The sequence below is a fragment of the Pyrgilauda ruficollis genome, unplaced genomic scaffold, assembly GCF_017590135.1.
Source record: "Pyrgilauda ruficollis isolate IOZ18807 unplaced genomic scaffold, ASM1759013v1 scaffold10, whole genome shotgun sequence".
In the NCBI taxonomy this organism is placed as follows: domain Eukaryota; kingdom Metazoa; phylum Chordata; class Aves; order Passeriformes; family Passeridae; genus Pyrgilauda; species Pyrgilauda ruficollis.
The window spans coordinates 11898241-11920196 of record NW_024508101.1 but is presented as its reverse complement, the minus strand read 5'-3'; the positions used below and the strand labels follow the sequence as shown (position 1 = coordinate 11920196).

Genomic DNA, 21956 nt, shown 5'->3' with positions numbered 1-21956 from the left:
CAGACTTACTTTAACACCTGAAATAGGATTTTTATAAGTGGGATGCTCTGATTTCAACCTTTGTGTCCTTCCCATGGGAACATCCCTGACCACAGCCCTCCCCCATACCTGGGAACAGCTGTCTCCCACCCCAAGCTTACTCCCAGGCCTCATGCAAGGAGGCTGTGAGGTTTTTCTGTGGTAACCCCTGTTGTATCCACCCTTGTGTCTCCTTGTTGTCACCCTGTTGCTGCCGTATCACATTCCCTTTTTTATCCCAGTTGCATCCCCATGGCAACCCCATTGTAAGAGCTCTGTAGCCTCATTGCATCCTTCTTGGCTCCCTGCTGTGTGTCCCTTGCAATACCCCCTTTTACACCTCACGTGCTGAGGCTGTTTGCAATCCTCGGCGGGGTGAATCATCTCCCCGGGGTTAGGGTAAACCTAACCCTAACCCTAACCCTGGTGTAACTGCAGCCCACCTGCACCCCTCCCTTACACCCCCACTAAAGTCACATCACATCCCTCTGTTGCCACTCTGTGTCCCCTCTTGTACCGCCACATTGCCCCCTAGCACCCGTGTTACACCGTATACACCGCTCACACTCCTGCTACAGCCCAGCTGCATCCCCTGCTGTAGCCCCACTGAATTCCCATCACAGCTCCACTGCATCCCCCTTTCCACCCCTGTTGCAATCCCCATGGAAGCCCCATTACTTCTCCTCTGCATTCCTTTTGCAGCTTCACTGCATCCCCCCTTGCACATCCACGTCCCTCTACATCCCCCACTGAAGCCATCTTGCAGTCCTTGTCTCCTTTGTCATCGGCAAAGCAGCCCTACCACATCCCCCGTTTCACCGCGCTGTAAGCCCCGCTTTCTCCCCTGTCTCAGCCCCCTTTCGCCCCACGGTGTCCCGCCTATCCCCCGCGGCATCCCGCCCCGCGGAGCCGCATCCCCGCCTCTCGCTGCGCCCCGCGGAGCCGCACCGGCGCGGGGCAGGGCCAGCGGAGCCGCCGCGTTCCGCCGCCCGGCGCTGCCATTACGGCCAGGCACGGCTCGGATCGGCACGGTGAGAGGCGGGGGGGCGGGATGCGGGGCTGACGGTGGCAGTGACAGGACCGGGGGGGAAGTGAGCGGAGGGGGAGCCGTTCCGGCGTCCGGGTCTCCCCAGTCCCAACTGTGGTATCGCTGGGGGTGGGCAGAAGATCGCGAGCAAAGACGAAATCCAAGAAAAACATTAAAATATATATTCAAAGATTTATTTAATTTGCCTTTAATTCCCCCCGGGGGCTGTGTGCTGAGGAAAGGGGCCAGGATGTGGCCCCTGGGTACCTGGGTACCTCATCCTTGCCCAACTCTTTCCTACCCCCTCCCCAGGAGACGGCTGAGTCCGAGTGCACTCGTGACATCAGATGCGCCGTGCATGCTCTGCTGCGTGCGTGTGCGGCAGGATGAGGATGGCGCCGGGGTCCGGAAGGAGGATGGGCGCGCTGTGAATCGCTAAAGCAGCAGCTGACTGGCAGCACAGCTCGCTTGGCTCATGCTTTCCATCCACCTTGTGCCCAGGCTGGCTAGCAGTGATGCTGATAGCTTGTCCCTGCATATTCCCAGCCTGGGGTACAGCAGCAGGTCAGGGACCAGCACAGACTCTCTGGCTCGTGTTGGAGCCGTGTTGCACAGATACAAATGGCTCAGAGATGTACATTTTGTCAAACACTGATGCAGAAATAACGATTGCATTGCTGCCATCTATAAATAAATGAAGGTGAAAGGGCACATTTCCCACTCTCAGCTAATTGGAGGCTGGATTAAGATTGAGAGCTGGCTGATTGACAGACAGAGATCTTTCAAATATTAATAGATATTAAATTATAACTTCACTGTGATTAGCACCTAAAGGATCCCATAGCAAACTACACCACTGGGGAATCATAACCAGTTGTTATGTCATCGTTTATAGTCAATATTATTTTTGTGGCTGTAGATGATGCAAGGGTGAGGGAGTTTCCAAGGGAAAGGGTTCACTTGCATGTTTTGGGTTTTTCTTTTTGCATGGTTAGTGGTGTGAGTCAGGACTTCTGGGGGGCCCACCTCAGTCATCAAGGTTCCTCAAAGCACCCTATTTCTGCAGTGGAATCTTAAAATTGGTTGATGCATTTTCCTTTTCAGATCTTACAAAAAAAACCCAAAAACCATATGTTTTTGTGCTGCTTAGCTTTCAGTGATTCAGTGATCAGTGAGGCATGGACTGCACTGGGTACAGGTCGGCTGAGCAAAACCCTGGGTGCAACAGCAGCTGTGCAGCCCAGTCCTGATGAGCACAGGCCAAGACAGCCTTTGTGCCTGAATGTTGGCAGTGATGGCATACATGTGATTCCTGTTTGTGAAATCCCTGCCTGGCCTTTCTCAGGGCTCCCTGGTGCGTCAGCTGCCAGTTTCCTCTTCCAACCCAAGGGCCTTCTGCCTTGGGGTGGGTTTTGTGCTGCTGCTGCCTCTCTTGTGGGGCTGGGAAAAAAAATTAAAGGTACACGTGAGCAGCATTCTTGGGTCTTCCCCAGACCCCCTGGAGTGACACACTGAGTTTGAAAGAAGAAAAATACCTTTGTCTCATGACCTTGGGAATGTCCCCAACATGCTGTCCTCTGTAGTCACCTACAGACCCCTTCCACCTGTTGGCCCCTCTCTTTGCAGGTGTTGAGATCCCTGCTTGAATCTGACACAGGGGAGGAAGCAGCAAACAAATGGAGAAGTGGAGCCTCCCCTTAGCATCTGTCCTGGGACATCCCATTACCTGGGGTGCCTTGTTTTGGGGCTCCTCCCAGGTGGGATGCAGGCTGTGGTGGTTAGTGCTTGTTGCCAGCATGGGAACCAGTGCTCCTGGTTTGGCATTCCATGCCCTGCCATGTGTTCAGTGTGCTCGGCGTTATCACCGCCATGATCACACATCATTTATCAGAGCTGTCTAATTGATGTTTCCAAGTTAATTCATGAAGTGCGTGGAGATTCCTTCTAAGCAGTAGCACCACTTGGGGCCACTTGCTGTGACTCTTGGTCACAGGGCACCTCACAATGATGGATGAGCTGTGGTATGAAGACTTAGGCCTGTTACCAGAGGGCTTGTTTTATTTTTGAACAGCTTAAAAAGCTACTCTCTAGCTGGTAGCAAAGGACTGTGCTGGGCCTGGGGTGATGGTGCCTGGTCTCAGTGCAGCAAGGAGGATTATCATTCCTGGATGGGCAGAGCACCAGGGCATTGTCACTGTGGGTGCTCCCACAAGCCGGTGAGCCAGTGTCCCTGCAGCGCTGATGGGAGCAGGGGTGGCTTTATGGAGCAGGAGTGCTGGGGACTGTGGTAATGGTGGCTGCCCCTGACTGCATAGCTGAGCCTGCTGACATTCTCCTCCAACGGAGTTAGCCATGGAAATCAGAGACGATGCTCTGACCATGCAGAAGGAGGCTGGGAAGCACCATGGGGCTGTCCGCACACCCTGTTCCCCCAGGCACCCGTGGCCAGCGGGGCCCTGAGCGGGCCTGCCGGGCGTGCCGGGCCGGCACTGGGCTCACGGGGGGAGCGCTGGCTGCCACGGCCCTGCCGAAATGCTCGGGCCTGATGGGGACAGCAGCCCCGGCCGGCCCTGCCCCTGCGGCCGTGTCAAGGGGACCTCTCAGGGATTCTGTGGCTTGAAGCAGCCCCCAGGACTCATGCCGCGTGGCTCCGGCACACCTGTTGATCGCCCCCCGTGAATTTCACAGCCAAAACCTGCCAGCGAGTTCAGGCCAGCGCTCCGCCGCCTCCCCGGCGGTTTCCTGCGGCTGCGCCCCGCTCCAGCCTGCCTCGCACAGGGCAGGCTCGGGGGGAGGGGAGGGGCGCGGTGCTTGGAAAAGCACCTTTAAGAGAAAGAGGAAGGGGCTGAGAAGCAGCTTAGCTGGCTTTGTTCTAATAGCAGTAATCACCTGAAGGGCGAGCATGAGCCCGCGGCGCTGGACCGCGCGGCCCTGCCCGGCTGCCGCTCGGCTCTCCCCGCCGCGGCTCTCGCTCCCTCCCCGATGGCAGCTTGCACTTTGCTCCTGCTTGGAACAAGTGCACTCAGCGGGCTTTATTGTACAAAAGACCATATTTACATAAACAGGGGAGAGGTTGGTCAGAAGGTGAATATGAGACGTCTTGAAGGGAAGCTGGTGGTTTAAATACCCCAAACTCACCGGGCCGCGAGCCTGAAGGGAGGAGTGAAAGCAGAGCTGCGATTTTGACCTTGCTCTTTTACCCCTTCTTCTGACAGTGTTCTCAGACACTGCCGCTGCCCACAGCGAGCAGGACGTGTGCCGAGAGGAGGAGGGGATCTCTGCAAGGTAAGCCGGGCTTTGTAAAGGCTTTCTCCTCGTTTAGCTTCCTAAAAGTGGTGTGGAGAAGGAGGCGGTGATCCCGTGTCACAGGGGCTTCCACCATCCCGCGCTTTCTGCTTCCTGCGGCCTTCTCTCGTTACGGGTCACCCACGGGAACAACGGCGATTCCCCGTGCTTAATTTCTGCCCTGCTTTAGTGACACAGCCAGAGGCAGCGAGTGCTCTGGGGTGGGCTCCCTCGCAGCCCTCCTCGCGTGGATGAGGTTTATCGGTTGCATAAAATGTTTATCTACGAACTAGCCATGCTGAGATCAAGGATCTTTCTACAAAGTGTTAATTAAATGAATAACGACGTGTTGTTGCGGCTTGAAGACGGAAATGAGGTTTAGCTTTGTTAAGGAGGTGCCTGGTGGAAATATTTACAGTATTCCTCGAATTTCAGTTATTCCTATTTTCCATGGGGGAAGAGGGCAAATCTGGCTGGTGCTTCGGAGGCTCTGCACACCGTTTCTGGTGCTTCGGAGGCTCTGCACACCGTTTCTCCGGGCTGGGTACCGTGGGGTCCAGCGTGATCCTGTGACGGTGTCCGGGGGCGGGACGCTGTGACTGTGGCGACTGTGTTTCTGTTTCATGGCATCGCGTACCACACACACACCACCGGGAGTCTTGCAGGAAGCTGGAAAAAATCTGACTGTCCTGACGCGGAGAAATGTGGAGGTGGTGATGGGGGGTGAGCGGCTGGTGGGAGAGCAGGCATTGAGGATATTTCGTTTTACAAATGTGGGACAAAAGTGTATTGCTAAGGAAAGGGGGAGCCATGAGTTGGTTAGCAGGGGGAATTAGAGGAGATGTGTGTGTGGCAGCATTTAATCTCTTAATGAGAAAAATATATCCCAGCTGCCTGTGGTAGGGAGAGTTCAGGGACAAACATGACATTGTGCAAGAGCTTGCCCTTGCTCCGTGTGTCCTCCACCTGCTGTCCCTGAGCCTTTCTGAAGGATGCTGGGGAGCAGGGATGGGAACATGCTATCTACAGGAAGTGCAAAATGTGGGGCAGAAGTGAGGGTGTGGGGATGGGGATAAATTTGTTTCTGATAAGGGCTGGACACTAAAGAGTGCCCTGCCAAGTTGTTTCCTTCTGTTCCCAAGTCCATTAATAGGCTCTGCTTCCTTGATTGGTTGGTGCCTGTGCAGAGCAGTAATGAGAGCTGGGCGCAACCCATCAGTTCTAGGTCAGTGGTTGTGTGCTGGGGATTTGGGATCAGGCAGGGGGAGAGAAGGGAGACAGAGCTGGATGCCTGCCTCCAAAAAGAAGCGTGGAGCCTGCCTGAAGCTGGCCTTGCCTGCAGCCATGGGGGGAAAGGCTGCCTGCCCTCATGGTGGGGGAAAGGCTGCCTGCACCCCTCGGGGGGCTGTGCTTGCTGTGTCTGCAAAGTGTCCCAAGGGCCATTTGTGCCCTGTTATTTTCATGGACATGTTCCGTGCCTGTTATGGGGCTCATTGTCCATTTGAGATGTGCTCTCCTGAGAGGATAACATTGCAGTGATTAAATCCATTAAGGAGCCAGAAGAAATAGGTGGGTTTTAAAACTGAAGGAGACTTTGCTGTGCTCCTGAAGGATATCTGCCTCGTGCAGAGCTGCTTTCCTCTTCTTCTGCAGCAGAGTTCTCATTTAGCAATGATTTGTCATAATTTCTGGTGGTTAACCTCAGAACTTTCCCTAAATGCAGGCAGGTGAGGCTGAGTAGTGAAGAGCAGCATGGACCTGGATATGCTGAACATGTTTGTCATCGCTGGTGGCACCCTGGCTATCCCCATCCTGGCCTTCGTGGCCTCATTCCTCCTCTGGCCCTCGGCGCTCATCCGCATCTACTACTGGTGAGTGTGTGAGCCCTGCTCCTGGCTCCTCTCGTGTGGCAGGGGTGGAACCTGCACCCAGCAGGGCCCCCACACACGGGTCCCAGGGCTGTGGACAGAGCTGGGTGTTCCTGCCCCTGACAGCAACAGCAGCAGTGACCTGAGGTCCTCCAGGGCCGTGCCAGCTGTGCACAGCTTTAAACACATCTGGGAGAACAAAATGGTATTTTCCAATTGCATTTTTGCTGTGGAGGCCTATGTCTGTCAAGCCTCTTCTGTCCCAGGGGTTTGACTGTGCCAAGGGACAGCTGGCCAGGCTGCCACTGCAGTGCCAGCTTGCAAGATCTCTGTAAGCCTCTTTGGATTGCTTTTCCCAAAGACAGGGCTGAGACTGGGAAAAGCACTGCTGTTGCAGCAGCTCCACCAGCCTGGCAGCTGTGGCAGTCTAGTGGCCTCCCAGCTCATCAGTGCAGCTGTGGTGTGGGTGTCCCTGGGCTCACATGCTCCATCCCAGCTGACAGCCTGCTCAGCAGCCAGGGACTTTTCCCTCATTAGTAGTTACGGATGAGGCTTTTCTCATCCTCTTTTTCTCTTCTGGAATGGAGCATCAGAGAAGATGGAGGGACGCTTTTCCTTATTCCCTTTAATATTGTCCTTTCTGATGCTAGGAGGCAAGCACTAAATCCTTCAGTCCTCCTTTGTCCCTGGATATCAGTGATAAGCCCACTGGCAGCTTTCCTCTCTGGGTTTGTGGCAAGGAAAAGCTGGAGTTACTCTCTTCAGAAGTCAGGGCAGAGTCTCATCCCCAGCGTGGAGCAGGCAGCAGCAGACAGACAGCACAGGCAGAGCAGGCAGCGTGTCAGGCTGCCCTCAGGTGCTGCTGGCAGATGGTGGCTTCTACAGTTCAGCTTAGGGGTGTTTCCAAATCCAAGTGACTTCCTGTGACAGGAAGGTGTTTGTCCATCACAGCACTCAGGGATGAAGCAATGGGATGAAGCTAAAGGCTTTCTAAAGGCACTTTAATTAGAAGCCATTTATTCACAGCATAAATGAATCCTCTTAATAAAGAGGAGGAAGCAAGGGATGAAAGCCCCAGTGATGGGATCACCACTCTGCAAAGGAGAGCAGGCAGTGCCACAGCCTTTGGCTGCCCCATGGGTGTCTGATGGTACTGGGTTTGGCAGTCAAAGTGGTTTATTTCTTTGGATATGTGAGCAGCTGGTGAAAGCCAGGGAGGACCCTGATGGACTGAGGTACTGAGGAGGATCTCTGGAAAGCACTGCAGGGTGAAGCCTTCAGCAGCCACAGGCAGGGGTGGCAGGACAGGGCAAAGGAGGTGCAGGGTCTATGCCAGGAGCTTGGAGGAGCCAGGCTGAGTGGAAGGTAGAGAATGCCCTGCTGCCTTTGTTCTTTTGGGGTTGCAGATAAGGAGCTGAGTGAAAATGCACTGTGGGCAGGTTGGTCTGTGTTTGGGTGAGGGAGGGAGCATGTGAGCAGGGGTCAGAAGGACTGTCTTCTTTTGAAGGGTGTGGTCCCCCCATCTCTCTCGTCCAGCATTTCTGGCAGTATGGGCTTCTTGCAGGAGTAATTGCAGTGCACTGTGTGTCATGGGCACCGCTTTTGTTAGGGACAGTGGACGTGAAGTGTGGGTTTGCCCTTACTCTTTCTTTTCTTTTGGCTTCTTTCCAAGTTGGAGTTTTTTGAAGGGTGAAATTACTGTGTTTCCCCATCAGCAGAGGCAGGAGAGGTGCAGGAAGCATGCCGTGCTGCCCTCCTCTTTCAGCCCCATGCAGCTCCAGCTTTGCAGCACCGTTCCTCGGAGGTCCCAAGGGAAGCTTCTCCCTTCTTCCATAATTCCCTGCCCGCTCCTTCTCCTCACTGCCAGTCTGTGTCCTCAGCTGGTGCAGTCAAGGGTCACGCTGGGCCCCCTCACCCAGGGCCTCACTGCTTTCCCTGCTGCTAATGCGCCTTCCTGCCTGGCAGGATATCCAAGTCTGCCCCGCTGACCCCAGCCCTGCCACTGCTCTGCCTCTGCTACCACAGGGGTTAATCAGTTTAGCTGCTGCCACTAAGTGAGTTAACACCTTGTGGGGGATCAGTTCAGCTTTGCACAGATTATTTTGCCTTCTACTGAATTGATCCATTAGGATCAGTTGCTAAAAATGTTATCATCTTGCCCATCGGTAGTTTACACCAGTGCCTTTGAGGCAAGGACTCTTAAGACACTTATTAGGGAGAAATTCACCTCTCCTTGTAGGACCAGCACAGAGCTGAGATGCTACTTAAGCCCCACTAACTCCCTTGAAAAAGGGATTACGCTAAAAGAGGATTTCACTGTGCATAAACTTTGAGTGGGCAGAGAGGTGGGACAGTCCAGAAGTGTTGGTGACCTTGTTCTTGTGTCTTAAATAAACTCTGATACGGCACATAAAAGTACTTGCCAGTGTCTTGGCCAGCAGGAGTAGCCCAGCAGTTGTCCTGACAAGGGTCGTATCTGAGCACGGGGGAAGAGCAGACAAAGGGGCCCCGTTCTCTGCCTTGGGCTGCACGTACACATCATGTGTCCCAAGTGTCACCGATAATCTCTGTCTAGGTCCTCCTGGCCAGCAGTTTTGCTGCGTCCTCTGAGCAGGCTGCAAGCATATGCTGGCAGGACTGTCTGCCTCTGCTTTTAGAGGAACAGCCTTAGGGTTAGCTTGCTATCTTCTGAGGTGCTAAACCTAGTGTAAGGATGGTCCACTCCAGTCCTTAGTGTGTGTGTAGATACATTTTCAAAGGCTGTCTAGCTGGTCCATGAGAATTGGGTTTCTGTGGTACTCCAGAGTGACATGGTTGTTTTGGCTGGGAACTGATGTGCTTGTCTGTGGGGTGATGTACTCCCATTGATGCAGGACTGTATCCAAACAACCCTGTGACAGATCCACCTTATCCACCTGGGAGAACTGTCTCCCTTGGCCTGCCCATCCTCTACACTGCCTTGCCACGTGTGCTGTCCCCCCTCCCTTGGGTCTCTGTTCTCATACCAGCCTTTGGGCATTTTCTCTTTCACCATTGTTGTTTTGGCCCATTTCCATTGCTAAATGAGTTATTTAGAGTATTTTTAAAAATTCTTAACAGACAGAGTGTCTCCACAAACCATCTGCAGTGCAGCCAGCAGCCAGTACTACACTTGTCCAGGGACCAGGTGCACAGGGTTAATCCCAGTAGTCCCATTATGGCACCAGTGAGAGCCCAACCTAACTGGCCTTAATAAGCCAAAAAAATCTGTGGCTGCTTTCAGACTTGTCACCTGCCTTCTATTGTGGCTGGGCCCTGGTCTTGTCTTTCTCACTGGTGTTTTCTCCTTGTTTCCAGGTACTGGCGCCGAGCCTTGGGCATGCAGGTTAGATATGCAAACTACGACGATTATCAGTTTTGCTATTCCTATAGAGGCAGACCTGGGTACCGACCGTCCATCCTGATGTTACATGGGTTCTCAGCCCACAAAGACATGTGGCTGTCCATAGTCAAGGTGGGATTCCGTTTCTACCATGTTGCTCCTTACTGAGAATTGATGGTCCTGGGCTTGGGGGCAGTGTGGGGGGCCCAGTGATTGCATGCATGGGATGGGATGGCTGCTGTACCATGCTAGGAACACGCTGCTTAGCTCCATGCCCATTGCTTGCTGCATCCCTTCACCCTATAAGGTGCAGAGCTGCAGGGGAAGAGCAGTACACACCTGCTGCCTCCACGGGAAGCAAGTCTTGGCCGTGTTTTCTCATCATGTCATCCTTGGTACACAAGCTGACTTATTCTGGTACACGAGCAACCAGGGCTGCCAGGAGGAGAGTGACACCCCCTGCCCCTGCTCCCACCCGGGCTCCCCACTTGCCATCCCTGGGCTTTGCAGCAGTTTCCTTGCACTGTAACCACCCCTGGTTTGTTTCTTCAGTTCCTGCCAAAGAACCTGCACTTGGTATGTGTGGACATGCCTGGGCACGAGGGCACGACCCGCTCGGACTTGGATGATTACTCCATCAGTGGGCAAGCTAAGAGAATACACCAGGTAAAGCTCCAGCATCACATCGCTTCTGCAGAGGGATGTGAGGATGTGAGGGATGCTAAGCCCTGTGGGTCCCTTCCCAGGCAGCCAGAGCCACCAGCCTCAAGCTTTTGAGTTGAATTTCTCTAATGAAATGACCTGACCCCATGCTGTTGTTTCCTCTCTCCTAACAACGCTCCTTCTGCTCCCTGCCAGTTCGTGGAGTGTATCAAGCTGAACAGAAAGCCCTTTCATCTGGTTGGCACTTCCATGGGGGGAAATGTTGCTGGTGTCTATGCTGCTCAGTACCCAGAAGATATTTGCAGCCTGACCCTCATCTGTCCTGCAGGTGGGCAAGGCAGGGGAGACAGAGAGAGGGCAAGCAGAAGCCAGTGCAAAAGCCCAGGGCAGTGCTGGACGCAGCATAGATGTGTAGTGCAAAGCATTTAGAAATAATTCATATTTACACTGTGGAAATCTCTGGCAAAGCACAAGAGAAAATTGCATCTTTGTGCTGACTACTCTTCTCCAGGGGTTTGGTGTTTGCCCCACTGTACTTTGGTTAGAGTCAGGACTAGGGCAAATGGGACAAGTTCTGCTCTGAAGAAAAATGCCCTTTCCCTTGGAATGGCAGGCATTTTACATGGCATGTGTGCAGCCTCTCAGTTCAGGGGCAGGATTCAAGATTGCAACAGGAATGGCCTCCCTGTTCTGGCCTCCTGGAAGCCCTAGTGTGTTGAAGGCCTGGGGCTTTGGGAACTGGAGAGCTCTGACCTCCCACCTTTGGGTGCCTGCAGTGGGAAGAACACTTCAGGGCTGGGCACAGGTCAGCAGGGTGTCCTCTCTGTCCCCTCCATCCCCAGCATCCCCTGCACAGGGGGCTCAGGGAAGCCTGGGCATGATATGCTGCAGGAGGCATGGAAGGCAGAGAGCCTCTCTGCCAGGGAGGCTTTGCTGCATCCCAGTTGTCATAGCAGCTCCTTTCCCCTCCCACACAAGGAAAGTGACTTCCAAATAAGCACTAAGGAATGAAACCAAGCAAATGTTACCTAGCTACCAGGCTCTGGGGGCGTTGGGTTCCCACTCCCCTCTGGGAGAAGTGTTGACTGCCTCTCTGGCTGTTGCTGGATGTGAAACCTCTGTGTGGGGGCTGCCGAAAGGTTTAGGATTAAATTGCTGGGGAATTTTTCTTCAGAGCTGCATGCAGATGGGGCTGCTGAAATTTTCTGTCCAACCCCGTGCAGTGGCAGCCTGGGCACTAGTGTTTGCATGTGATGAGCACATAAAAACAAGCACTATAGCTTTTGCTGAAGTAGTCATGCATGTCTACACCTCGTGCTGTGCCAGCCTGTGGGGTGCCAAGCCCTGGAGCAGGAGGGAGGCTGGGTACCTCTGGGTGCATATTGAAGTGGCTGTATGTGCAGATGTTTTCTTCCCCTCTTTTTATAAAATTTTTCAAAGAGTGAGCAGGCAGGAAGCCAGAGGTAGGGATGAGGAAGGTCAGTGCAAGGATGTTTTTTTGTTTGGTCTGTTTGCGGGGGGATCTCATCTGGGTTTCACCCCTTCTCATTTCACCCAGGCCTGCCAAGTACCACTGAGAGCAAGTTCATTAAGCAGCTGCGGGAGCAGCAAGAGTCCAAATGCATGGACAGGATCCCTTTAATCCCCTCGACGCCTGAGGAGATGGCAGACATGCTGAAGCTTTGCTCCTACGTTCGCTTCAAGGTGCCACAGCAGGTGAGGAGCTGGCTGTGGAGGCTGGGAAAGGGGAGCCTGGAGGTGGTGAGAGGGTTTGCTCCTCCCTGAGCCTACATAGTGGCAGCTGAGGCAATGCTGGGGGTAGAGCTAGAGCTGCCAACGCTGCCATCACCCAGGGGAGACACACCCAGCCCCGCTCCCTGCATTTTTCCAGCACTTTCCCTTCAAAGCCTCTTTTCTAAGCTCCCTCTGGCAGTCCCTGCTGGAATTCCTGCTCCAGTGAAGTTTTTGGCAGCAGGCTGGGATGTAGAAGGGTTTTTTAGTAAATATGGCTGGCAGGAAGCATTAAATTACTAAGGCAGCTGTTGTCTGATGTGGAGGGAGATTGTTTGCTGCTTTTTAAGTAAAAGTAATGGAAATGTTAATTGCGTCATTGTCAAGCAAGAGGAACTTGTGAGGGGCTGGCTATTAAACTAGTTTTTCTTAGGAAGTCTGGAGTGAGTAGATTGGAGAGTAAGAAAAAAATGTAAGGTAGTGCCAAGACCTTTTGTGTTTTTGCCAAAAGAGTTCAAGAAGGAAGAAAAGTGCAGTCATGGCTGAGGTGGCTGCTGGCCAGGGGCAGAAATTGGGTCTGCATCATAAAAGACAATATTACCTGTTGCTGAAATGTATGTTGCTTAAGCGTGGTTTCAACAGCCCCACATGCTTAGGAAGAAGCTCATGCTGGGTCCAGACTTGCTGGGGAGACAAGGGCTGCTCTTGGGTGCTCTTGGGCACACTCAGCCCTGTGCAGGGCATGGGTCCCCTCCAGCAGCTCTCCTCTGCTCTCCCTGCAGATCCTCCAGGGCCTCGTTGATGTTCGCATCCCACACAACGAATTTTACCGGAAATGTAAGTGCCTGGTGGCAGCCTCCTCCCTGGGCTTTCCAGCAGGATCCCCGGGGCCTGGGGACCAGCTGTTTCCAGCCCCCATGTCCCCAGCACATGGGTGAGCCCCAGCACCCCCGTGCTGTCTTGCTGAGGGTGGGAGGGGGCAATGTCATTGACAGATTTGGGGACACACCTTGGTCACTGGTAGCAATGCACTGCCACCCCCACTGGTGACGGGGTTGTTGCTTCACCCTCGCCCTTCCACCTGGGCTAACAGGTACCTGTGAGGAGATGTTTTGGCTCAGGGCCCCTCTGCAGCTGGGCTTGGTGGCAGGGCAAGGACAGCCCATCTTCTCTGCATGGGCTTCCCAGTGAGGGGGTACAAGCAGGACCACTTGGCCCCCTTTGAGACAGGAAGGCCAAACATCTCCCTGTTGGACTGACTCTCCTCTTGCCCCACTAGTGTTTTTAGAAATCGTGGATGAAAAGTCCAGGCACTCTCTCCATGAGAACATGAGCAAGATCAAAGCACCGACACAGGTCATCTGGGGAAAGCAGGACCAGGTAGGCACATCCCCCACAGACTGTCTCCATCTCTGCCTGTGCCCACCCACGGGGCACGGTGGGGGCTGTGCTGCTGAGCTGTGCACTGCTCTGCAGGGAGCTGGCACACGTGTCCTGGTCCCCAGTGGGTTTAGACACAGGGGTTCAGCAGGGTGATGGGCAGAAAGCTGACAGCCAGCTTTCCAAAGAGTGGAGAGGGCAGTGCCAGGGCTGGGGACTGCTAGGGGCAGGTGGGGGGTAGGTGCCAGCACTGAAGCAGGGAAGGGCTGGGAAGAAGAATGAAGTCAGTGAAGAGTTGTCCTGGCAACTGGGAAGAGACGTGCTGTTTGTGGGCAGGCTTTGAGGCAAAATCTTAGGGTTTGTTTCAGAGGAAGGAGTGGGAGGGAAGATGTGGGAGGAAGCAGGCTGCAGGCATGCAGAGGGCTCTGTAAATGCAAAGATGCAAGTGTTTGTGATACCTTTGCATTGAGGCAGCAGCTGAGAAGCATACAAGAGAGTTCCCTGCTGCGTGCTGAGTCTGGCACCTTGCAGCCTCCTGCCCTGTCCCCAGGCAGGGCGCTGGCATCACAGGGTCTGTGCCTGCGTCCCTGCTCTGCATCTCGGCTGGACCCCAGCAGGGTTTCTGCAGTGTGCAGCAAACCCCCTCTCTGGCTGTGGCAGTGACTGTTTTTCCCTGCTGTCCAGGTCCTGGATGTTTCCGGTGCCAGTGTTTTAGCCAGCGCCATTCCAGACTGCCACGTGTACATCCTGGAGAACTGTGGGCACTCCGTGGTGGTGGAGCGGCCCCGCAAGACAGCCAACCTCATCCTGGAGTTCCTGGCGCTGCTGCACAGCATCGACAACAACAAGAAGCAGGCGTGAGCGTGGCAGGGAGCCAAGTGCCCATGCCAGGTTAAATTGTAAAGTACTGCAGCTTTGATACGTTCTCAGGGATCTTGTACGAATTGGGGTCAATGTGCCAAAGTCCCTGAGGAAGGCAGAATCACTGATACCTAAACCTATAGCACCACTGGCACAGCAACCTGGGGTCATTGAGCAACCTCCATAGATGCAGGAACAGAAGCAGAGTATCTCCCTTTTCTGCTTAGAGGTAAGGTAGAAATGAGCTGAAATCACCCAGTGCTCATCACACAGCCACCCATCTTACCTGGGTTACCAGCACGTAGTTGTTCATGACATTTACCTAAACTATATATGAAATGTAGGAAGATACCTGGAAACCTGGACTGAGACTGAGACTTAACAATATTTTTACTACTTAGAGTCCATCGTGTTGCATGCTGCTGTGCTGTAAGAGAACCCCCAAGTGCTCCAGGCGTCTGCTTGAGTGCTCTTTGTGTAGCTCCTGATCTCATGATTTATCCAGAAAACAACAGAAACCTTCATGTGTGGAAGTCCAATGACTGTATGTGCAAAAATGTTTACACTCCGAGTGGGTTTTTCTAAATCTCTGAGTAGCTCCTGTGTATTTGTAATGCCTTAACGTTGCCCAGGCGTGGTGTCTGTGCACAGCCCAGGGTTGGCTCTACCTGAGGGTGGACACAGCCAGTGACAACGGGGTGCAGGCAGCAGCTTTGGGACTGGGGCAATGGGAACTGCCCGGGGTGATCCGGCCCCTGAGCTGGAGTCAGCAATAAGCCCATGGCCACGGTGTGATTCAGCCACCTAGGGTGAACTCTTGTCTCAGCTCCTCTATCACATCGTGCTGCTGAACACCTGGGTGTAAATAATGATTTTCTTAATGAATTCTGTGAATTCTGCAAAAGCCAATGCCACTGGAACAGGCTGAGGGGGGGAGGGGGCTGTGTGTGACCAGCACAGGGAATGGTGAGGAGGGGTCAGCTCGCCCATGAGGTGCTGGGCCGTGGTGGGGAGAGGTACAATGTACTTCTGCATCCTCTCCACGGTTACAGCTCCTGCCCAAGTGAAGCTGTAGGCAGGAACAGGCAATACAGGCAAGCTGCACTTTACAGGCTGCAAGGTGATGTTCAGGGATGGATCCTGCACCTCTCCAGGCGTGGTCCCTCACTGCCTGTCCGGGGACAGAGCGCTGCTCCAGGTCTCAGGCAGGACCAGGGGGTGCTGGAGGGCAAGGCAGTGCGTGGTGCCCTCAAAGGCAAAGCAGCAGGTGGCTGTCACCCCTCAGTCACCCCAGCCCTCCTCAGGGGGTGACAGTGGGTGCTGTTAGAGTGTCCCCCCCCGACTGGGAACACAGCTGACAGCTTCCTGGGGTGCCCGGATCTGTACATACATCTGAAACTCCCTGTCAGCTTCTTGGCTCTTTTTAAGAGAAGAAATATTGTTCTTTTAGAAAAATAGAAATTTGCTGTTAATTGCTTGGTATTGTTTCTACTACAGGAGTTGATTTAAAGAACAAAATTGCTGGTAGTTTTATGTGGTAAAAGCCAGAAAAACTTGTTCAGTATCTATATGGTTTCTCATGCCACAGATTGCTGTATGCAGAGGATTTATATGGCTATTAAAATCTAGTGATTTAAGGAGTCCATGGTGCAATGACTATTTTTTCCTTTGAAGAAGAAGGTGACTGTGCTGTGGGATGACAGAGGGATCCTGCTCTGCTGCTTCTTTCCTCCCCACATTTCTGGGAGATGCAGGTTTTGGCTCAAGGAATATTATGTAATATTGCTTGAAAGAAAGAGAGAAGTTGAGGACCCAGAAGGCTCAAGTCTCATTTCTTTGATGCCAACACACATTTTCCTTTATTTTACATATTATTAGGAGAAGGTGGCACCAAACACTCAAGAAGAAAATAAAACCTCAAGGAGCAAGGGAATTGTGTTTTAAGCACTAAGATTCCTCTTAAAACCCTTGCAAGCATGTTAAATGCCAATTTCATCTATTATTGCAAGCCTTACTGAACTCATACACTGTGCTAGGAATAACATTACATCAATTTGCAGGCAAAAGTATTTGCATTTCTCCTTCTCCCAGGAGGCTCTTGAGACTCAGCAGCTGCATTGTTTGCCAGAGGAGCTGCAGGGAGGGCTGAGGAGCATCTTCCTGGCTGTGCCCTGCCGCTGCTCCACTGCTGCAGTGATGCATGCCTCAAGGTGACCCTGTTAATGATCACAGCACAGAGGTGGGAGGGGGTTTCTCCCCCACAGGTAGGGGCTGAGCTTGGGCTGGCTCAGGGCATCTGCATCATGTGTTGCAGTCTCTTGTAGTTCAGCAGTAAAACCCTTCAGGTCTGTGTTGGAGGGGGCCCAGGCTGGCCCCATGGCAGCTGAGCCTGCTGGAGAGGCAGGGATGCAAGCAGCCTGCACCTGCAACACACCTGGCTGCTGCTCCCGTTAACCCTCCTTGCCTGCTGGGAGCCAGGAGAGCCCCACTCCAAACAAGGCTTGCTGCCTTGGCTCTGGCTGCTGTCCCCGTGGCACGGAGCCCCCCGTGAGCTCTCATCACCAGCCAGGTACAGCTGAGGCTCTGGGCTGGTGAGGGGGCTTGGGAAGGGGCAGAGGCTTCGGCTGCTCCTGGTGGGTTTTTGTGTCTGGAGGGCAGAACTGATGGAACCATAAGGAAACTACTGGATCCCAGTTGTGGCAAGCTCAGTACTGGGAACCTGCACGTAGCCTGAGCATCCTGGTGTGGCAGGAGGGAGGAGCTGCCCTTTTGGTTTGGTGCCCCATGTGTGAGTATTGCTTTCCCTGTAGCCACGTGGCTAAGCCAGGTCTGTACTGGGCTGGGCTGGCTCACGAGGCTCCTGGAGGTGCAGGTTCCCACAAAAGCTGAGTGAGGAGTAGGCCCTTGGTTGTTGTGGGTCTTGATAAGGCTGTTGCACTGTATCCTGAAAAGAGGTTCCAAAACACATCAGGGCTGGCTTGAAATAAATCTAATACTACTTCTGAGCGAGCTGTTTTGCTGCTGAGCATCCAAATCTGTGGTGGTACCTGCTCATGGAGTGTCACTGGGAGCAGGAGGGACAGAGCTGGTGGCAGCCAAGTACCTGGGTACTTGGTGTGTGATGCTGAAAGGGTACTTGCAGTTGATGCTGAAAAGGAAAATGTGATGGCCTTGAAACACGGACCTTCAGGGAACCCTGGTCTGGGTCCTGTTCCACACAGCTGCAGACAGATGCTTGTCTGCAGTAGAAAACCATTTCCCCCCCTTTTTTCCGCCAGCAAAGGAGATTAATTAACATTTGCTGCCTTGTGGGAGGGTTTCACCAGCATATCTGCACAAAGCACCCTCTGAAGGGCAGAGTGGTGCTCAGGGGGTCTGGCACTGTGGTTTGAGTGCTGTCATGGGTGCTCCCCACTCTGGCAGGCCACCACTCAGCTGAGCCTTCCCCTGCCCCGATGTGTGTCACAGTCCTCCCAGACACATCATTTTTCCCTTGGAAGCCTGGATGAGAGTGCCCTGGAGCATGTTCCCCTCACCCACTGCAGAGGGGGCACCGCAGCCCCAAACCCCGTCCCTGTAGAGCCTGGGGCAGTGTTCCCTGTGTTCCCTGTGCTGCCTGGTGACATGGCAGGGGTCCCCTGCCAGGACCCTGCAGCTGAGACTTGCAGCCAATGCAAGAAAAAACATACAGGGTCTGGCAGGGGGCTCGGGTTTGGTTGTGTTTCCTTCTGGGAGGCAGTTCTCCGAACTGGAGCCTCCTGGGGGTGGTTTGGGGTTGCTCATTAAGCGCTCGCTGAGCCGCCAGCAGCCGGTGACTTCTCCCTGCCATTCCCTGCCCGACAGCGCTGCCTGCCTGCTGCCTCTGCCCGCGGCTCCCGACGTGGAGAGCAAACCTCCGGCTTCCTTTCATACAAAGCAGGCTCCTAGGCTGATATGAGTCTTGCTGAGGCTGTTTCACTATATCCTGGAAAGAGGCTCCCAAACACAACAGGGCTGGCTGGAAAAAAAATCTAATATTTCCTGTGAGCGAGCTGTTCTGCTGCTGAGCATCCCGGTCTGCGGAGGGACAGAGGCGGCGGGAGCAAACAGCCATGAGCGGGGTGGCCTGACACGGTGACAAGGCTCCGGCGGTGCCGGGAGTCCGGCACACGGCAGCCAGGGCCACCTCAGCCTCTCCGAACCCCACTCTTTCCCAGAAACCTCCGTTTGCTTGGAGAGCAGCCGCAGCCAGCCCTGGTGCGCTGCTCCGCTGATTTTGTTTGCTTGGGCGCGTTCCGGGAAAGCTGCACGGGAGCTCTGGCCGAGCAGGTTTCTGGTAACTGCGCTGGGATTTCGCTTCCCCGTGGGTTTGCAGAGCGTTCCCTGGCCCGGGCCCTGGCTCGCAGTGTCCTGCACTCCCGGGTGGGTCACACAAAGTCCTCTCGAGGGACAGGCACAGCTGCAGGAGAGGCTTCACTCGGGTCTGCCATGGCCTCTGCCTTTTCCAGCCGAGCATTGGGAATGCCCAGGAAGGAGAGCCTGACCACCAGGACAGTGTCTGTCTGTCACTGAAGGAGCAGCCCCAAAGCCATTTCATGGGACAGTAGTAATGTAGAGCTGGGACAAATCTTCACAAGATTATCCAGGCCATCCCTAGATCATCTCCTGCATAAGCCCTGAAGGTTCCCACTGGTTTTGGACACTCCACCACAGTTCCCCAGGAGCTGATGGGTTCAGAGGGCATCCTAATGAACAGCCTGAAGCTGTGTTGAAATTTAAGCTTATTACTTCTCCTGTTCCCATCAGATGCTGGCAGTGTTCACATCTCCCTGCAGCTCCCTCTTTGATGTTCACAGATCTGCTGTGTCCAGAATAAAATCCCACAGGCTTTGCCAGCTGCTGCTGTACCTGGAGGGATAATGCAGCCGCTGGGCACAAGATCTGGGCTTACACTTTGCTGGCTTCAAACAACGGGTGTCTTGCGACAGTGTTTCAAGGGCAAACGTCCCAGTCAGTTTGGGTTAAAATAAATAAATAGTAACAATAACAACCCCTCCACCACCCCAAGTGAGGTGGCTCAGCCTATGAGTCACCTTTTCATGCAGCCTTGATCCCCAGCCTGCTTTTGCACGCGGGTAATTCATACCTGGAAGCAGAATACTGCGTAAGTCTTTCCAAAACTACATCCTCCTTTCCCACACCTTTTTTTTTTTTTTTCTATTTGCCAAGATCATCTGTATTCTACCACAGCCCTCCAGTAGATCCCCTTGGGGCAGTCTCAGCTGAGCCACTCATGGAGCCGTGGAGAATCTTCCACTGTCTCCTCCCCTTTCCACAGAGAACCTCGGGTAACTAATGAAAAGAATCTTGCTGCATGTTTTGCAGCCATCTTGCAGGTTGAGTTAATCTTGAGCTTCTTTATTTTCCCAATGGGAATGACAGAGCCTTGCTGAGCAAAAAAACCTTACTAAAGAAATAGAGTCCTTGCTGCTCTCTCTGCTTCTGGGACCTGTTGTCCTCTTGCAAAAGCAAATTGATTTGGAGTAACATGACTAGTTCTTACTGACCATCCTGACCGTTTCTAGGTGCTCTGTACTTCCGTTCCCGAGCTGTTCGGGGATGCCATGGGGACCAGATCCAATGCCGGGAACACGTTTGCCTTAGCATAAATAGCCATTGGTGGTGTCCACGAGGTTGGGAAATATTTGGAGTCCTGCCTTTGACCCCGTAGGCAGGAGAGGTCGTTGGCTTGTTTGCAGAGCCAGGTGAAGGCTGGAGGACGTGGGGCTGCTTGGGACCGTGGGTGTTGAGAACGGGGACCTCACAGGTGCTTCTGTGCCCAGCGGCTTCCCATCCTCGATGCCCGCGGCGTCCCAAATTTCAACATCCCAGCTCCCCGGCAGTTGTGGCGAGGTGGCACCAGGTGGCAGCAAGGGACCGGCACGGGGAATTGCTGCGGCACTCCGAGGGGAGCAGCGAGAGCCGTAATGCTGCACCCCCTGCTCCAGGTGCCCCCAGGTGGGGTCCAGCTCGTTGCCTGGGGCTGATGCCCGGGCAGGGTCTGGTCTCTCTCGGCGGGAGCTGGGTCCTGTGTGCGCCCCCAGGCCGTGTGTTACCCGTCCAAGGGCACAGCCCAGCATTCCTGTCTCATGCTTGGAACTGGGTGCTCTTGGGGCCAAATTCTCTCCTTCCATAAGAGGACCAGACTTTGGAGTTTAAGGGCAAGTCACCCCTGCAAGAAGTTAAATAATTAACCTGTTTTGCAAGAGCCTCAATATGGCCTGCAAGCAAACCCCTCTGTGCTCCTGGGGATGCTGTCACCAGCTCACAAATGCTGGTCTTGGGTTCTGGCTCAGAGGGGGTGATGTGAGGGAGGTGAAAGAAGAAGACTAGGTGGTGCTGGGCCAGGCCAGCCCTGTGGGAGAAGTGTCAGTTCATGCATCCCATTCCAGGGGGGCTGGAGGAGGTGGGGGTGATCTATCTTCTCCCTTCGTCCCTGGAGAAAGGATGTCAGACCTCCCATCCCACAGGGCTCAGGAGAGCCCTTGCAGCATTCTCCTCTCCTCTCTGCATCTCTCTTCAGAACCCACTCCCCTGCCAGCAGTTCCTGTCTGAGCAACCAGAGAGCTGTGAAGGGCTCTGCCATTTTCCCTGCAGTGCTCAAGAGCTACCAGCCTGGGTTCAGCTGGTGGGAGACTCACCTGTGCACAGTTACCTGGCAGGGCTCTCTGGCTGTGCCTGGCTTTGCTTTAGCTGTGTTTGAACCCGAGCAGGCGGCTCTGGGTGGAGGCCAGTGCGGCGCCAGCGCACAGAAATGGGATCAACAGCTTCTTCCTGTTGTGCAACTGCTGCACAGCCCACGTAGAGAATTTTTGGGAGATTTGTCAGGGCTTTTGTTTTTTTTCAGTTAATATTTATTTGCTTGTTTTGGGTCTTGCTTTCACAAACAAGGAATTTAAATAGTACAGGCTGAGAGGGGGCATGAACCTTGCCTAGCCTGCCCTGAAGTGCTGTGTCCTGCTCCAGAAGCTCCCTGTGCCCACCCCAGCTGCCCTCACCTGCCCAGCCTGGGCTTCCTCTGAGCATGACTCCCCAGTCCCACTTGCTCTGGAGCTGGGATTCTGGCACAAACATCATTTACAGTTTTGCCTGGCAGCCTGCACGTGTTTCTGCTCTTATGTAATAGTTCAACCCAGGGTATGAGCCCACTGCATCCATCCCCTGCACACACAGGGCCCTGGGCTTTGGGTACCAACACCCCTGCTCCAGACCTCGTGCTGCAGGCAAGGGACAGCTGATCTCATCCCTCTTGTGTAGAGCCCCACAAGAGCCCTGCCCGTGTGGCTTCAGGCTCCTGGCCAGACAGGACTGAGATGTGAGCTCCACTCTGCTCTGAAACCTGCCAAATGGCACTTCCCTACTCCCCACTTCCAGTTTGGTCCCCTCCTCGCTGGTCCTGGAGTGAAGCTGGGGACAGGAGTAAGGCACAGCACTGTGCTCTAACCAGCGTCTTTCTAGCAAGACCCATATTTACTGGATTTCAGGCATCTTCTCTGTGTGTGCCCCTGATTTCACTGTGTTTCTGCTTGTGGTTCCCAGAGCAGGATGTAGGGTGTGGCCATGGAGCTCCCAAGGTGAAGCTGTTTGTGATGTGTAGGGGGAAAGCAGGGAAAAGTTGCAAAACCAGGGGCCAGAGTAAGAGATGTGTGGCTGACATGCTGTCTGTGGTTCAGAGGGCATCAAGGCATGGGCAGCATTTGGAAAAACAACCCTTGGAGAGGCT

The 21956-nt window shown here is 54.0% G+C and overlaps 2 protein-coding genes across 7 annotated transcripts; one reads left to right on the top strand and one right to left on the bottom strand.

Annotated features, from left to right (window-relative positions):
* The first annotated feature begins 945 nt into the window (after positions 1 to 945).
* On the top strand, positions 946 to 15834 carry ABHD6 (abhydrolase domain containing 6, acylglycerol lipase). Of its 5 annotated transcripts, none has more exons than XM_041463953.1 (10): positions 946 to 1049; positions 4261 to 4330; positions 6054 to 6201; positions 9535 to 9691; positions 10112 to 10225; positions 10418 to 10550; positions 11781 to 11938; positions 12736 to 12790; positions 13233 to 13333; positions 14018 to 15834. In XM_041463953.1, the coding sequence occupies exons 3-10, from the start codon at positions 6083 to 6085 to the stop codon at positions 14192 to 14194; spliced, it is 1014 nt and encodes a 337-aa protein (XP_041319887.1). In that variant the 5' UTR covers positions 946 to 1049; positions 4261 to 4330; positions 6054 to 6082; the 3' UTR covers positions 14195 to 15834. The 5 variants fall into 5 exon arrangements, with proteins under 5 accessions (XP_041319887.1, XP_041319911.1, XP_041319894.1 ...); XM_041463960.1 differs by lacking the exon at positions 946 to 1049 and adding an exon at positions 3303 to 4129; XM_041463977.1 differs by lacking the exon at positions 4261 to 4330 and having other exon boundaries at positions 1002 to 1049.
* A 339-nt stretch (positions 15835 to 16173) lies between these two features.
* LOC121352984 lies at positions 16174 to 20942 on the bottom strand. Of its 2 annotated transcripts, none has more exons than XM_041466477.1 (2): positions 20889 to 20942; positions 16174 to 20405 (listed from the first exon to the last, which is right to left on the bottom strand). In XM_041466477.1, exon 2 carries the CDS (start codon positions 18768 to 18770, stop codon positions 17727 to 17729), a length of 1044 nt encoding a protein of 347 aa, XP_041322411.1. In that variant the 5' UTR covers positions 18771 to 20405; positions 20889 to 20942; the 3' UTR covers positions 16174 to 17726. The 2 variants fall into 2 exon arrangements, with proteins under 2 accessions (XP_041322411.1, XP_041322404.1); XM_041466470.1 differs by having other exon boundaries at positions 20875 to 20920.
* Positions 20943 to 21956: the final 1014 nt, after the last annotated feature.

Bases quoted from the DNA above. Each gene is read 5' to 3' on its own strand.
- ABHD6 (XM_041463953.1), top strand. From the start codon at position 6,083: ATGGACCTGGATATGCTGAACATGTTTGTCATCGCTGGTGGCACCCTG. The intron at 10,226-10,417 runs GTAAAGCTCCAG...GCTCCCTGCCAG, and splicing joins AAGCTAAGAGAATACACCAG to TTCGTGGAGTGTATCAAGCT. The intron at 10,551-11,780 runs GTGGGCAAGGCA...CATTTCACCCAG, and splicing joins GACCCTCATCTGTCCTGCAG to GCCTGCCAAGTACCACTGAG.
- LOC121352984 (XM_041466477.1), bottom strand. From the start codon at position 18,770: ATGAAATGGCTTTGGGGCTGCTCCTTCAGTGACAGACAGACACTGTCC.